Here is a 16,571-nt window from a genome sequence, read left to right as displayed (position 1 = left end):
ATGAAGGTCAGTGTGTAACATTTCATCCCGTTTCCCATTGTTTCCATCCACCACATTTTGCCGTCCACCTTCCCACACATGGGACTGCCTCCAGCACCCAACCACCTCTCAACATGGTGTGTGTGTGGGGGGGACACCCTCCAATATGTCTCCTGTGATGGAACTTCTTTGGAGTATATACCCAGGAGTGGAATTGCCAGTCTCTGATATCTGTGTGATTTCACCAAGAAAGCCACAACAGCCTGCACTATCTACTGGCGAGCCTTGAAACTCCTTTATTTCTGTATCTGGGCCAACAGTGGCATTCCCCAGCTTACTAATATTTTCCAGTCTAATTAGGTACAAAGTGATACCTCATTGTTGTTTTAAATTGCGTTTCTTGTCCCCATTTTGGGGGAAGAATGGACGCTTCAGAGAAGTGACGTGCCCGGGGGTCCTCAGCTGGTGTATGCATGGCTGGGCTTTGCCACCCTCTCTGAGCTCAGGCTGCAGTCACCTGGGGTTCTGCTGCCCCTCACCTGGGCTTGACGGCTCTCCCCGCAGACGCCCCACTCTGTGGGTGCAGGTCTTCTGCTGTGGTGGAGCTCCACCTGGTGGCGCTGAGAGGGAACTACCGCTGTGGATGGGAGGGGGAGGGCGAGGGGGACGCGGGGGACTCTGAACCACCTCAGTTTTGAGGCTCCTGTTGTTTTTTAAAAGTAATTTTTCTAATTTTATTTTTGTATCGAGACATGATTAACACATCACATATTAGTTTCTGGTGCTTTTCTTGTGAGAATTTTCAAGATCCAAACATACAGCAACCCCCAAATATACAGCACTCCATTATTAACCAAAGTCACCAAGATGTACACCACATCCCCAGGACTGGAAGCCTCTATCCCCTGGTCACCTTAGCCTCTCAGGTGGAGGGGACCCAAACTGCTTCGCTTTTGAGGCTGTTATTGTTTTTAGCAAACAAAACCAGAACTCTTGTTCGTATACTTTTAAAAATGTACTTTAATTAAAGTACGTATACCTGCCTAAAAGGCAGCACTCCGAAGTGTACAGTGAATGGACCCCCGTGTGACCAGCACGGCAGATGCCGCTCCAGGCACTACACACCCTCCTCCAGGGGCCGCCGCTATCCTGGCTTCTACCACGGTAGATTCGTCTTGCCTGGCGTGGGGTGGGGGTGGGGGGTGCTGTTGTATACGGGGAATCATACAGCTGTCCTCCTTTCTGTGTCTTGCTACTTTTGCGTGATATTGCGTGCTTCGTTCATCCGTATTTGCTCATTCTCGTTTCTATGCAGTATTCCATTGTATGAATACACTGCTAGTTAATCTTTCTACTGCTGATGGATGTTTGGGTTGAATCCAGTATTTGTCTGCATTGAATAAAGCCACTGCGAACGTTCTAGGACAGTCTTTTGGTGCACATAGCTGTACAATCCTGTGAAGTACGTATCTAGGAATGAATACTGGACCACAGCATCAGTGTGTAAACAAATTTTGTAGATGTTGCCAGTTTTCCAAAGCGATTGTACCCATCCCAATGGTGTTCTCTTTGCTCTACACTTTCCACTATAATTGGGATCATCCATTCTGGTGGTGTTGGTGGTATTGCCTTGTATTTTTCATTTGCATTCCTGAAAACTAATACAATTTCTTATGTTTATCGGTCACTCAGCTAACACTTTTGCAAGGTGCCTACATAAGACTTGCGCCCATTTTTTGATCGAGTTGCCTGCCTTCTTCACATTGACTTATCAGAGTTAAAATACGGGCTCATCTGAGTGTGAGCCCTCTGTCAGATCTGTATTTTCCCACAAGGGTCACCTGCCTTCTCACTCTCTCACTGATGTCTTGATGAGTGGAAGTTCTACTTTCAATATGATATAATTTATTAATATTTTATTTTTTTACTGAGGCTTTTTGTGTTTATTTTATTTTATTTTATTTTATTTTATTTTATTTGCCTATCCCAAGGTTATGGAGATTGTCTTCTATGTTTCTTCTAAAAGCTTTCACAATCTGCATCCATCTGGAACCTATTTTTGCATTTGGTGAGAGGCGGAGGGTTGATTTTTTTTTCCATATGGACATTTAATTGACCAGCCTGATTTATTGAAAAGATTGTCTTTTCGCCACTGCACCACAGTGTCACCTTTGCCATAAACCAGGGGGCTGTACCTGTGTGACTCTGTTGCTGGTGTGTGTGTGTTTCTGTATCTGGTGATAACTGTTAAAAAGGTAATGGCGAGGCCACTTCAGTTTATAAAATACACTGTGCTACAGATGGCACTCTCTGCCAATGGACCCTGGTTTGGGGCTGCTGATAAATGTTCTTTTCTCAATGTTGTCTGTGAATCTTGGGGCTCACTGTAGCTCATTTGGTTAGAATGTCAAGAAGCTGAACTGGAGACTCCCTGTGCCTGTGGAGTTCCCAGAGAAAAGCACTGTGGACCCCAGAAGAGCACCCAGGTGGCCGTAGCAGCTGTGGGGTGGGGCGAGGCCTCTCCTCTGCATTCATTTACCCCTCTCTTTTCCAGTCCCTGTTGAACCCCAGGGGAAGCTTGCAACCTCTGTTGGAGCACCTGGGGTCTGAGAGGTGAGGGTCCCAGGGTAGCCCCTGTCTTGAGGGTCTGGGAGCACCAAGCAGTCCCTTGAAGATGTAGCATTCAGCTCCCCACAGAATGAAGTTCCACAAGGGCAGGGGTTGGGGGGTGGTGTATAAGACCTGTGATGTGTGTGTGTCCCCAACCAGCCCCTCAGCCCTTTGTCCCTCCTGATGTCCCTCTGGGGACTCTGGGTCTCCAGTTCTCACTTTTTCCAAGACTCCTTTTCTAACAAGCCCTTTCCAAAGAGTTTTCTTTTGGTGGGGAGAAAATCCACAGTCTCTCCCAAATCAGTTTTGATTTGGGTCAAGGACAAATGCTACATCAGTACAATGATTCATGCAGTCTGGCCTTGTTTTCTGATCACTACTGTCTAAAAGAGATGCACCAGGTCTGATGGCATGGGGTACCAGAAGATGTCACCTGGGGGGTGGGCAGGGATCCAACAGCAGAGGGAGCTTGCAGTGGCCTGGGGGAGGAGCTGCCTAAAGGGCCACGCTGGGGATTTGCGCGAACACCTTTTTAGCGTCTATCTCCCCTTCGACCATGTGGGGGTGGATGTCCACGTTCATGCCTGCATCCTTGCACAGCTTGAGCAAGGTTCGAATGTTGTTCTTGGACAACCTCAGATATCTGTGAGAGACAAGGGCCAAAGAGGTCAGTTGAGGGTGGAGTCACTCTAGCTTCAAACTTTATTGACAAGAGCTTAGATTTAGGCGGCGTGGGATCTCTAAAGGGAATGGGCTCTGTGGACATTCTGGAGCTGACAGAGGTCTTATGAGAGAGTGGGACACCCCACAGAACTGATGGGAGTTTTTATTCGTATAACTCTTGGAAAGTAATTTGGCAACATAGATGCCAAGCTCCGCCCCTGTCCCCCCAAGTCCCTCCCTGCCAACAGTTCATGATCTTTGACTCAAGAACTCCATCCACTCAGGCCTTCAACGAATCCCAAGAAGAGAAGCCAAGGGGGATAAAAAGCTATATAAATCAAAGTGTTCACTCTGGGGTTAGCAACAACAGGAAAAGAAGAAATTCCATCAGCAGAGGAATGGTTAAGCAAATAACAGAATATCCATTTCAAGGACTCTTCTGCCAAAGCTAACATGCCATTAGGAAAGCAGGTGCAATATGGTGGTCATGATACATTATGCCACGTGGGGAGAGATCCAATTGTCAGGGGTTCCATCACTGCCAGGTGTGCATAACCTCAGTGATGCCAAAGCCTGGGCCAAATACAGAACGGTGGCAATAAAAGCTGAGTAAAATTGTGGGAAAGGGGAGTATTTTCTTATAATATCATTCAAACAATTTAAAAGTCTGGCCATTGATTTAAAATCTTAGCTAAAGCTCCACAATTCTAACTTACACTGGAGAGTGGAATTGGTCCCATCTATGCTGTGTGGTCTAGAGAGTATCTCTATTGTCATATCCTGAGAGCTCTGTATTCTACCAGCAATCTTGACCTTGTTCCCAGCTTTAGTAAAGGAGGTAGTCCCCCTACTCAGGCCACCTGCTGGTTTCTTTGCTACAGTTGATGGGGGAAGAGCTGGATATTGATATAACCATTGGGAATGGTCTCCCTCTCCTTCAAGATCTGCCCAGAGCTTACCTGGTCTTATAGCCACCTTAGATCCCACTCTCCAGCCCCATGTCGGGACTACTTTTCCATGACAGCACCAGTCAGGGTCTGCCCCTTCCGTCTGTGACCAGCACAGCTCTGGAAGATCTCACACAAATGTACATGTGAGCACTCACTAAGATCCCGTTATGGACAGTTTCATCTTTTTCTTGGATGGCTTGTTGGATGCCATCTCTCCAAATATTCTCTCTCCCTCCTTGGAGGGTAGGGGCCCTGTCCAAATCTCTTTTCTGCCCAGTATTGAGCCCAGGTAGCTGTCTGTTGGCCAGAGTCCACTAGAATCACCCTGTCAGACTGAAAGCCATAGCCAAAGTCACCCATCCGTGGAGAGGTCAAGCTAGAAGCCCCCTTCAGTGGGGGAGGCTGCCATTCTACCCATCCATCTCTCAGCCAGTCAGTGAGCAGAGCAGGACTTTGGAATGGGGTCACTGCGTGCCAGGCATCTGAGGCCAATCTTAACTCTACAGATGAGTTCACTGCTGTTCAGTCTACAGGACATCCACATTATTCTGTCGTCTGTTTCCCCTACTGAAGTTTCTGAATCTTATCAGTTACATCTTTACAGGAAAGGGCTTGGGAGGGGCGCTTGAATCTGGGGGCGGAAACCAGCAGGTCCTGATAAATGTGACAAAGAACAAGTGAGAAAGAAGACCTTTAGTGAGAACAGTAAACAGCAAATGGCTCACACTCTATTCATAGTACCTTCTGGAGTCTAAAATCCCAAACATACAGTAGGTAGCCAGCTGAGGAGGGAGGGTGGCTCCTATCACCAGCAAGGTGACACTGCCGTGTGAAGGCCCTCAGAGGGATTTCCTGTTCAAACCAGGCCACAGACAACTCATTCTTTCATTGTGGATAATTCATGGTTTGTACTGTGAAACGTACAGAAATACTGGAGGGGTGGTGAAGGTGTCCAGAGGCATGGCATCAAAATGGCAGCACCTAAATGTTGCGCCTCATCCAAGAGCTGGTACCCCAGCAGCTGGGGCTGCTGGAAACCCAACGGCTTCGGCCCTGGGTCAGCCCTTCAGGTCACAAAGACGGAGCCCCGTCCTGCCACCGCCGCCCTCCCCTCCCCCGGGCTTAGCCCCGGTGTCTGAACCAGACTGTGGAGACTCACCGGCAGCTCAGCACCTCCTCCGGCTTCAGCATTCTCACCGTCTCCACCTTGGGCTCGGCGCCCTTCTCCATGAGGCTCTTCAGCTTGCGCTCGTAGGAGACCTCGGGCATCCTGCCTACCACCCAGTCTCTCAAGAGCGTCGACCTCCGAGTGCTAAAGAGAGGGTCCTGGAGCATGGGGTCGATGATGCTTTGTCGATGGTATGGCATGGACCGTTGAGTGGACTCCAGGACGATGGCATCCTTGATGTCTAGTTCTGAAATTGGACAGATGGCACAGCAGGGAGTTAGAGCCTGGTAGAGGTGAGAGGCAGGGCGGACAGGAAGGGGTGAGGCTGGCGAGTCTGCACGGGCTTCAAACGATTGCCTGTTGTGAGATACGAGGTCACTTCAAGGTTTGCAGTCTCTTCTTGGCATTGGCTGAATTCTCACTTGTCTTTTCCTCCCTCCTTTCTCCCTGCCTCCCCCAGCTCCCTCCCCTTCCCTCTTGTCTTTAGTCCCCCTCTAGACCTTCTCTTCTTTCTCTCCTCACCTACAGGGAACCTTAGCCTAGAGGAGGTAGGGGAAGCTATCTGAAATCAACTCTGACATGGTTTTTAAAGGAAAAACAGATTATTAGATGAAAAGGGGAGAAAAGTATTGCAGGCAGGAGGCACAGCATGTGCAGCAGGAGGAACAGCATGTGCGAGCCGGAGGAACAGCATGTGCAGGTATGAGAAACGGCATGTGCAGGCAGAAGGAACAGCATGTGCATCAGGAGGAACAGCATGTGCGAGCAGGAGGAACAACATGTGTGGCAGGAGGAATAGCATGTGCAGCAGGAGGAACAGCATGTGCAAGCAGGAGGAACAACATGTGTGGAAGGAGGAACAGCATGCACAAAGAACAAATGTATGAAATTAAATGGTGAGTGTCAGATGTTACCCAAATATGTGGTTTGGACTGAATTTAAATACTGTGGGGGCGAGTGTTTGGAGAATTTAATTTTTTTTCTTCTTGCTAAATTTACCACTCAGTATTTTGTAGCTTTTTTTTTTTTTTACTAATGAGAAGGGAATATATTCTCCCCATTTCCATTTCTGACTGGTATGACTAGTATAGAGAAAAGACTATTGCTTCACAATGTATTTTTTCTAGTCCAGTAACAACAAAACTACATTCTATTCTTTCTTTACTAGAATTTCTTGAGTTTTAGAGGTACGTAATCATACCAGGGGAACAATGAAAATAGCTTCCTTGTAACATTTAGAAAATGTATATACTCTTCTTGACATATTGCATTTGACAGATGTTCTAACACAATGTCAATAATGATGAGAGCAGTCATGCCTCATTTTGTTCCTGCTTTTAATTAAAATAATTAGCACTTTGTCATTTAGAAAGATACTTGCCACTATTTTTGATATGCTTTATAATATTTATCAGCTTAATAATTCTTAGGTTACACAGAGTTTTTATTATTGCTTGACTCTACTTACTGCTTTTCTGTCACTTACTGACATGCTCCTATGGTTTTTCCTTTATTTTACTAATGGAATAAATTATGTTCTTAGATATTCTGATATTGATAATCTAACCTTTCCTAACCACTACAAGAAATTCCACTTGGTCATGGTGTGTTATTAATTTCACACATTGAAATAGTTGATCTATTTTCATACAGTTGGCATATTTGCTAAAATTTTTAAATTTTTTGCATCTATATTACTTCTTTGCAAATATTTTAATATTGTGGTTATGGTGACTTGTGGGATTAATGCAGGAATATCTGTATGTTATATGGTCCAGAATAGTTGAAGTGATATTGAGATCATTTGTTCTTGAAAAGGTTAGATAGAACCAAATGTGAAGCCTTTTGTCCTGGTGACTTTTTCAGTGGGAAAGTGTCAACCACCTTTCAATTTTTACTTCAGAAATTGCTCTCCTCAATGTTTCTTTATTATATCAATTAAAAAAATTTTAATGCTTATTATTTATTTTTTAGAGAGAGAGAGAGAAAGAACATGAGTTGGGGAGGGGCAGAGAGAAACGGAGACACAGAATCCAAAGCAGGCTCCAGGCTCTGAGCTGTCAGCACAGAGCCCGATGCCGGGCTCGAACTCACAGACTGTGAGATCATGACCTGAGCCGAAGTCAGACACTCAGCTGACTGAGCCACCCAGGCGCCTATGATATCAATTTTAATAATTTAAAGTACGAGAGGAAATGATCTATTTCTTCTAGGTTTTCAAATGTATCAGAGAGAGGTGTATATAGTGTTCTATTACAGCTCAGTTCATGTATTTCTCATCTTTGCTTATACATTCTCTCCATACAAAATCTTCAACATTTTTGCTCTTTTTTTTTTTTAAGTTTATTTATTTATTTGAAGAGAGAGAGAGTGTGTGCATACAAGCGGGGAAGGGCCAGAGCGAGGGAGAGAGAGAGAGTCCCAAGCAGACTCCGTGCTCAGTGCAAAGCCTGATGGGGAGCTCGATCTTACCGATTGCGAGATCATGACCTGAACAGAAACCAAGAGTAGTCGGACGCTTACCTGACTGAGCCACTCAGGCACCCCTACTCTTTTTAACGATGGTCACGAAAAGTTCATACTACTCATTTGCTTTTTCAAAAAATTAGCTTGGGCGGGGGGGGCGCCTGGGTGGCTCAGTTAGTTAAGCGTCCGACGTCAGTTTGGGCCATGATCTCAAGGATCCTGGGTTCGAGCCCCGCATCGGGCTCTGTGCTGACAGTGCAGAACTTGGAGCCTGCTTCAGATTCTGTGTCTCCCACTCTCTCTGCCCCTCCTTTGCCACCCCCTCAAAATGAATAAACATTATAAATTTTTTTTTTTTTTAAACTAGCTTTGGATTGATCCTTTTAACTATTTTTTAGCTTGGGTTTCATTAATCTCAGCTGGTATTTATTTAATGTATTAAAGCTCTCTTTTTCACATAAATTATTTCTTCTATCTTCTTGTAAATAATGGATTGCTACAAGTATTAGTTTTTTTCTTACTTTTTTTTGTGTTATAAAGGTAAGAATTATTAGTTTTAGTTTTTATAATAAATTTTCTTCTGAGGCTAGATTCCGCCTTTGTTCCCATAGGTTTTCGTAAGAAACGGGCTTATTTTCATGAGTTTTTATCCCCCCTCTGATACAGGGTATTTTAGGAGTGTATTTGTTCATTTATGACTGCTGAGTTGGGAGTATCTTTTAATTTAAATGTTATTTCTAATTATTGCTTTAGGATAATGCCATGGCCCTAGGATCTTTACTTTGTGAATGTTAACGTTTTCTTTGAGGTGAAAATGCAGATGAGTTTTGTAGATATTTTTTAGCCACATAAAAACGCATTCTCTGTTCAAATATAAAGTTAAGTCTGTTTGATCTGTTTGATTCAAAAAGAGGCATATAAAGAAATCAAAGAGGCATATTAGAATCTCCCACTATACTTGTATTTTTGTTAGATTCTCTTTGTGGTTCTCAATAACTATGTATTCAGCTACTATATTTTTTGGTGTGTGTAGGTTTAGGTTTATTACTTATTCTCTTTAACATTTAAAAATATCCCTCTTTTACCTGACATGTTTCTTTTTAGCCTTAATTCCAACCTCATTTGTTTGTCTTTCTTGTTATCTCTTGGCTTATTCTTTTGTTGTCTTTCCATATTAAACCCAGTTTTAAGTGTATCTAGATTCTGATCTGTAAACCAGTTATTTGCTAGTTTGGGGTCTTTGCTCTCACCTAGGGCATTTTCTTTTTTCCTTTGTAAGTAGATTGTTCTCCTTGTAAGCTTGCAAGATTTCATCAAGAAAGTTTGGGAATTTTACCGGGCTATGTCTAGGGGGAATGAGTCTAGACCTCCAACAGTTATATAAATTCAGGGACAGCCGCCTGTCCCTTTTCTAGTTTAGCCGGCTCAGACTTTGCCAAGATTTACTTTGGAAATGGGCTCCAATTTCTTTCCCAGGGTCTTTTATGGGACCATAGCCAGAATGACCTTTTACAAATTCAAAACCAACTTAGTGGCCCTCCACGCGGGCCAAGGGGTTGGTGAGAAAGGGGAAACAGAAGAGAGTGTTTTCAGGGAGTTCAAGTGTGGGGAGAAGAGAGTGGCCTGTGGCCCACAGCAGCAGCGTGGCAGCAGGCCGGTGCCTCCTGGGTGCGACAGCGTGGTGGTCATTGGTGGGATGGAGGTGGCATTTCAGCTGTTAGGAGGAGTGAATGGGAGCTTTTGTGAAATTGAGGCGGACAAAGATGAAGTGGTCTGCGTTGAAAAGCACAGTGCTCCCCGTGGGGGTCATCACTGATGTTTTCTATTGGCTGTGGGGTTCTGGAGCTGGAGGCAGGTCTGTGTCACTCATTCAGAACACATGGTGTGTTGGGGAGCCTGGGTGCCTCAGTCGGTTGGGCATCCGACTTCAGCTCAGGTCATGATCTCGTGGTCCGTGAGTTCGAGCCCCGCGTCGGGCTCTGTGCTGACAGCCCGGAGCCTGGAGCCTGTTTCAGATTCTGTGTCTCCCTCTTTCTGACCCTCCCCTGTTCATGCTCTGTCTCTCTCTGTCTCAAAAATAAATAAACGTAAAAAAAAAAAAAAAAGAACACACTGTGTGTCACAGATTTTGATTTTGTGGCCACCACACACTAAAAACGTGGATGAGTGGGAGTTGTTGTATCTGTACAGATAGAGTGGTCACATTCTAGTTCTGGAGGTGGCGGGGGTCATCTGATGGCCATTCCCCACAGACTCTTGCTCAGCAGATCACACAGAAATGTGGCAACAAGAGTGCAAAGGCCTCACTCTGCAGATAGGGAACCCGGGACACCCGGGGGATCTGGCTCTTGACAAGGACATCAATGATCCAGGTGCTGAGTGGGGCCAGGGGAGGCCAGGACCAGGAGTCCTGGTCCTTACCTCATCCATATTTTTCTCCACTTGGACTCCTGCCATAGCCCATAACTGGCTCCACCTCTTTCCTAGGGGCTGCTTTGTCTTGAACTTGACTCCAAAAGCAGATCCTGCCCATTCATTTCAGGCCTCTTGCTAGCCTTCTCTGGAAGCTCCCCTTGCTGTGCTCAGGCTCAGTCCTGATTCAGTGCCTGGGTGCCACATCTGGATGCCAAGGTGGTTCCTGGGTGCCTCTGAGCACCTGCTGCAACTGAGCACCTGCTGCCCCCCAGTGGCCACTTGTTGTATTGCATCAGGTGGGAGAAAAATGTCCCCCGTTGAAGTGGGTGGATTTTGTCTTGCTGGGGCGGGGGTACTGCAAAGAACCAAAGAACTGCTTGCATTTTTGTGCAGTGTTATGAAACGGATTATTTTATTAGCTGGTAGTGATTTTCTCTTATGGAAGGAACTGCCTTTGTTTAGGAAATTATCTTGATAGACTCCTTTTGAGTGTGGAATAAGACAGTGAAACAAAGGAAATTAAGTGATCCTTCCAGGTAAAAAGCCAATGGGAATTGTGGGGTGAGGAAAGCAGAGGATGGAGGAGAGGGAGAGGAAAAACAGAGGAAGAGAGGGGAGCTAGGAAGGCCCAGGAGTAGAGTGAGGACAGCAAAGTGCCCGGGGCAAGGGTGCAATTCAAGGAGGTGTTCAGTCTCAGGCTCCCGCAAGTGTAGAGTCAATACCAGAGAGTGAGTGCCTCCTTAAATCTTGTATCTGGGGGCCAGACTTGGGCTCACTTTAGCTCCAGTGCTGGGGTGAGTGGAACAGCTGGGAAAAAGTAGGGAAAGGTAGCCAGGGGACATCTCCTGGTGGCTGGGGACAAAGGACTTGGACGAACCCTTAAGAGGGTTTTGTAATCAACTTCCGTTTTGTTTTCTGTAGAATTCTGCCATGAAATTCTTTTCCTTTGTTGCCCTAAACTTCAGTAAAGTCTGTTTACACACAAAGGCTTCCTGTGAGAGGTTTTGGGGAAATGAAGGACACGGGGCTGTGTCTGCTCTGGCAAGGGGCAGGGAAAAGGAAACAACCACTGGAATGGAGATCTGCAGATGCTCAGGGGCTCAGCGGGAGCCAGACTTGACTCTGGGAGTCACAGAAAACTCTAAGGCCTATGCCAATCTAGTTGCAAAGATGGCACACAGAGTTCCTGTACACTCTTGCTCAGTTTCTCCTCATGTTAACATCTCACACCAGCAGGGAATATTTGTCAAAAGATAATTAACAAGTTAACCTTGGCACATAACAGCTTCTTTGGATTTCACCAGTTTTTCCACCAAAGTGTTGTTCTAGAATTCAGTCCAGGATTCTGCACGGCATCTAGAGCCAATCATATTGAAACCTGACAGGCAAGTGAGCGCAGTTGGGTTGCGACGGCTTTGGTGTATTCAATGAAAAGGAAAAGAGGGCATTTTGCTGGGCACGATGGGAGTAATTTTGGATGGGAGGCCTGCCAGCCCCTACTCAAAAGCTTTCGGCCACTCCTCCCACTTCTTTTGCCAGACACCTCCTCTCCAAGAAGCCAGGCACAATAAATGCAACTGTTTTTCCAACACCGTGGTACAGCCCACCTGAGAATTTTAGCATTTTTTTTCCTTAGAAATCGCTGCCGCCACCATTTATTGACCACCTACTATGTATCAGGCTACATGCTTTATATGCCTCATCTCACTAAAACTCTATTGTGAGGCAAGTCATGTTACTGTTGCACATTCTAGATATGAAAACTGGCCCCTGCAGATGGAGAGACTCACCCCGGATTATACAACTCCAAGTTCACTACAGAGCTGTTAGAACCCAGGGAGCCTTGGGAACTGAGGATCTGGCATTACCTAAGCCGACTTCTTCCTGGGTGTGAGCGACACCTGGCGGGTTTTGGGCCAGCAGGAGTGGTGCCTCGTATGTCACACTGACATTGTCACAGTACCTAAACCAGTGAGATAATCTGGAGTTCACGAGGTTGCCATCATCATACTGGCTTTTAGGAACCTGGGGTACACTCTGCTGGCACCCTGAGAAGAGAACCCCCAGGGGTGGGCAGAGCCTGGACATCCACTCGCTTGCCGTCCACGTCGCACCTTTTGTGGTGTGATCCCTAAAGAGCCACGTGGGGCTCCACAACGGTCCAGGGCTGCTGGGCTGGCATGGAACCTGCTGCTTTGACAACAGTGTGGGCTTCCTGTAACTCTGAGAGGTGGGCAATTATGAGGGACGACTCTGGCATCCCATCTTCCCGTCTTAGGGTAGGATGCTCCCCTTACCAGATTTCTTGGGGTTGTCCCTGGAGTAGCTGCCAGGAAACAGGCTGAGGCGTTTTCCCTTTAGCTTTTGGTACATGACATGGTCCTTGTCCTTCTTGATGCCTTGCTCGGGGGTCTTGGAGGGGAGCGGGAGACAAGTCACTCCACAAGGAACAGGGCTTGGCGTGGCCTCCTCCACCCTCAAAATGAGTGATTTCAGGGGTTCGCAGAAAGGTAGGCAAAGGGGCCAAAGGAGAGACTGCTCTGGGCCTGAGGCAGGTGAAGGGGCTGGGGTGGTAAGTTGGCACCTGCTCACCCACACGTGACTTTTGGTCCCTGCTACCTCAGAGGGAGTCCATAAGGGGTCACAGAAGCCACAGCCGTCGGGGACGGGGGGCACTTAAGCCTGGCTGTTCTCATCTCTCAGCCTCTCAGATGGCATTCCTGAATGGTCTGGGGACGGCAGTAAGAGGAAGGCACCTGGCAAGAATGACCCTCTACCACAGGAGTGCCAGCATCCATGGGGCTGGTGGGGTCTGGAGGGGGGAGGGGGGAGGGGATTCATTTGTGTGTTAGTGTGGAGCAGGGGTGAATTTTAGAACCTTAAACTGAAAAAAAACGTAGCCAGGTACTGTGCAGGGGTGGAGCGCGTACCCCTTCTCAACCCGGGGAACCCGTGTTACCTTCTCAGAGAAGGCTGCCTGGTGGTTCCCTTTCTGCTTTTTGGGGATGCTTCGGCCTTTCTTTTCTTCCTTCCCAGTTGTTTTAGGGGGTACCGCCCAGTTGGGTTTCTGTTTTTGAAAAGACAGACAGGATTGCACTGTGGCTGCCCCCACAGAGGGGTGGCTCTGTGGAGAGCGGGCTGCACCCTCCCCACTTCTAGATTTGGCTGGCTCCCACTCTGCCACTTCTGTCCCTCCCCCCCCCGGATCCCCCCACAATTGTCCTTCTGCCTCCAGACACGCCCTGCTGTCCACGACACTCTGCTCCTAGAGAATGACCTAACTCCCAGATCTGGCTGTCCCCCCACCTCAGAACCCATCACTAGCTCCCTCTTACCCTCTACACAACGGCCCCTCTCTCCAGCCTAGTAGGAATTCCTCCTGGCCCCCAAATGACCTGTGTAGTTGTGACTTTCCTGCCATGGCCTCCAGTCTGAAGCCACAGGAAGGCCTTCTTGTCTTGGAGTCCAGCCAGAACATGCCCTCTGTCCGCAGATCTCCCTTCTGTCCCAACCCCTCCCCATTCCGTCATATGACTTCATCCCGCCTTTCTCCTTCCCTGGGCGCTCCTCTTGGTGGCTGTGGACTTCCTTGTGCGCATGCCTAGGCTCCTACCCCCACTGGGGCGTTGGGGAGGACACAACAGGGAGCTCTGGGGTCCAGTGGGGAGGGCCCCACAGAGGGGCATCCAGGCCAGCCTACAAGGAGTAGGGGTGCTGGAGCCCCTCAAGGAAAGCTGAATTGGCTGGGTCTGCACCTGCAGTGTGCTGCTTGTGGTTGTGGGGACACGGTGGCTGGGGCTGGCTTCCAGGTCAGACGCCCATGGGAATCCTGCTCTATTGCTGGGGGCTGAGCAATCTGGGGCAAGTGACTGCTCTCTCGGCAGCTTGGTTTCCTTATCTGAAGATGGAAGCAGTAGTAGGATTTATCTCCTAGGGTTATTTTGAGAACTTAATGAATGACTGTGTGGTGCCAGGGGAAGGGAGAGGAGGCCACAGACAGCCCCCCTCCAACCGCCTTTACTAAAGCCCCCCCGCCCCCGCCCCTCAATCTGTGCTGTCTGGGACCTGCCACAGAAGCATCGCTTTCTCAGGAGCTTCTTCAAAATCCGCGTGCCTCTGGGAAGGATAAGAATGCTTGAAGATTTCAGTGTATTTTCAATTTAAATTTGTTCCCTGAGCCCAAAGTTATTTCCAGTAAAAAGCCACATAAAAGGTAAAGCTGTGAAAACACTGGAATATACTCTTCATGAGAAGGGACACATGTTGATCACAGAAGTGAATATAAATCTCTGTGATTGATACTGAGTTCTGAGCGGCCCAGCAGTCAAAAAGGGGGGCCAGGAGGGTAGACAATCCATAAATCTTTAGCACCTTAATGTAAAATATGTTTCTCAGACGTGTTTTAGTATGTCTGGTGGAACTAGCACTCCGGATCTTTCTGCATATGAATGAGGAGCAAGCACATACACGGACGAGAACTTTTTGGAAAGGCAGGGGCCGCTAGAGAAGCTGAAACAGAGAAGGGGAGGTGGTTATGGGGAGTTGACCTGACAAAGCCCCTGAGAGTGAGAACTGGATTAATCTGAGTTTGAGCCCTGGCTTGACCCTTCATTAATTCTGTGAGCTCAAGCAAATTGCTTCCTTGCACCTCACTCAGCTTCCTTATTACGTCACTTCTGCTGAGGGGTAAGAATGGTGCCCACCGTGTGGCCCTGCTGGGGGCAGTGCAAGGCTAAGCACAGGGCCTGGCACACAATAAATGCTTAATAAGCATTAGCATCATCCTACGTAATGCCATTTTCCACCCGTTTTTCTCTGGGGGCCGGAGAATTCAAGATCATGGGGTGTCCTCTACAGAGGAGACCACTTTCTAAGGACATGGCTTGATTTTCCATAGATGGTGGGCCTGGGGGGAAACTGAGGCAAAAATGGTTGCCATAGTTCCTGGAGAGAGAGGGAGTGTGGTGCTAGTGGTGCTACAGGCTGAATGGTGTCTCCCCTCCCCTCCCCCAATTCATATGTTGAAATTCTGACTCCTGGTGTGATGGGGGTGTTAGGAGGTGAGGCTTTTGGGAGGTGATTGGGTCATGAGGGTGCAGCCTCCACAAGTGGGATTAGTGCCCTTATAAAAGAGACCCCAGAGAGCTCTCCCATCTCTTCCTTCCTGTGAGGACACAGCGAGAAGGTGGCCATCTATGAAGCAGAAAGCAGGTCCTCATCAGACAATGAATCTGCAGGCACCTTGATCTTGGACGTCCCAGACTGTCAAACTGGGAGACACTAATTTCTGTTATTTATAAGCCGAGTCTATGGTATTCTGTCACAGCAGCTGAAGAGGACCAAGATGGGTAGATTAGAACTCGTTGGGATACCGGGTAGAAAGGAGGAGGTATGTTAGCAGGAGTCCCAGTGGGATAACAGTGGAGACTGAATGCACTTTGACCCTGGAGCCATCATAAAGATGCAAGCTTCTGGGGACAGTGGGGAGGGCCCATTCTGCCACCCTGGAGATCTTAGAAGCTATTGTCCCTAAGCTCTTCTAGAACACTGACCAAGACAACCTTAACGCCCTCCTCACCCCGATGAAACTAGAGAGGTTCCTTCCTGGCTCTTGGGCCCAGGACCTCTCTTTCCTTTTCCTTCAGAAAACCAGCACTTGTAAATTCTTTTCCTGCCCCTTTGAGATGTAAATCTTCTTCTCCCAGCCTCTTGCCAGTTTCAGAATCCAGGAATATTTTTCTCAAGGACCTGGAAGCCATCCCTTTGAAATGAAATCATCTGGAAAGATAGCACCCCCTCCTCCGGGTCTCTGTGGGAGGGTGGGAGGCTAACTACCTGAGTGACAGTTGGCACAGCCGGCCTAACCACCTGGACAACCTCCCCTCTGCCCCGAGTGCTTCTCTATTAGTTGGCCCAGTGCTTAAAGCTCCTCCCGCCTTTTGTTTCCTGGGAGGCTCAGTTCCATGTCTCCCTATTGTAATAGTGTTGAGTCCGGCTCCCCGGAGAGTCTTTCGGCCAAGTACACACCTGGAAAGTTTGCTTTTTCTTCCCCTGCCTGCGTTGCAGCCACTCCAGCACCCGCGTGAGGTCGGACATCCGCCTCTCCTCCGAGGTCCTCCACATGGACTTCCTCTCTGTGGGCATTGAATCCTTTAAGTACTCGGATGGCTCTGTCATTCTGAGGTCTTGGTTGTGCCTGGGGTGGGCAGATGGCACTGTCACTTAGTTGAACCCCCCTGTCTCCGGTGGGGTTCTGGCCTGGTGGTGGAAAGGCCTCTCAGGTGGAAAGGTGTGGCCTTTCGGATGTGAACATAGGCCAG

The 16,571-nt window shown here is 47.8% G+C and overlaps 1 protein-coding gene across 3 annotated transcripts; it reads right to left on the bottom strand.

Annotated features, from left to right (window-relative positions):
• Positions 1 to 981: 981 nt before the first annotated feature.
• Positions 982 to 16,568, bottom strand: CE2H16orf78 (chromosome E2 C16orf78 homolog). 3 transcript variants are annotated; one of them, XR_006197266.1, is made up of 6 exons: positions 16,279 to 16,567; positions 13,211 to 13,318; positions 12,549 to 12,663; positions 5,362 to 5,617; positions 3,023 to 3,232; positions 982 to 1,637 (listed from the first exon to the last, which is right to left on the bottom strand). XR_006197266.1 is itself a non-coding variant. In XM_042919674.1 (6 exons), the coding sequence occupies exons 1-6, from the start codon at positions 16,426 to 16,428 to the stop codon at positions 1,578 to 1,580; spliced, it is 804 nt and encodes a 267-aa protein (XP_042775608.1). In that variant the 5' UTR covers positions 16,429 to 16,568; the 3' UTR covers positions 982 to 1,577. The 3 variants fall into 3 exon arrangements, 2 of the variants coding, with proteins under 2 accessions (XP_042775608.1, XP_042775609.1); XM_042919674.1 differs by having other exon boundaries at positions 3,118 to 3,232; positions 16,279 to 16,568; XM_042919675.1 differs by lacking the exon at positions 982 to 1,637 and having other exon boundaries at positions 2,936 to 3,232.
• Positions 16,569 to 16,571: the final 3 nt, after the last annotated feature.

This window comes from Panthera leo, chromosome E2, assembly GCF_018350215.1.
Source record: "Panthera leo isolate Ple1 chromosome E2, P.leo_Ple1_pat1.1, whole genome shotgun sequence".
Classification (NCBI taxonomy): Eukaryota; Metazoa; Chordata; class Mammalia; order Carnivora; family Felidae; genus Panthera; species Panthera leo.
This window is presented reverse-complemented; position numbering and strand designations above follow the sequence as displayed.

Bases quoted from the DNA above. Each gene is read 5' to 3' on its own strand.
- CE2H16orf78 (XM_042919674.1), bottom strand. From the start codon at position 16,428: ATGACAGAGCCATCCGAGTACTTAAAGGATTCAATGCCCACAGAGAGG. The intron at 13,319-16,278 runs GTGTGTACTTGG...TTTCAAAAACAG, and splicing joins AGAAAAAGCAAACTTTCCAG to AAACCCAACTGGGCGGTACC. The intron at 3,233-5,361 runs GTGAGTCTCCAC...TGTCTCTCACAG, and splicing joins GAGGAGGTGCTGAGCTGCCG to ATATCTGAGGTTGTCCAAGA.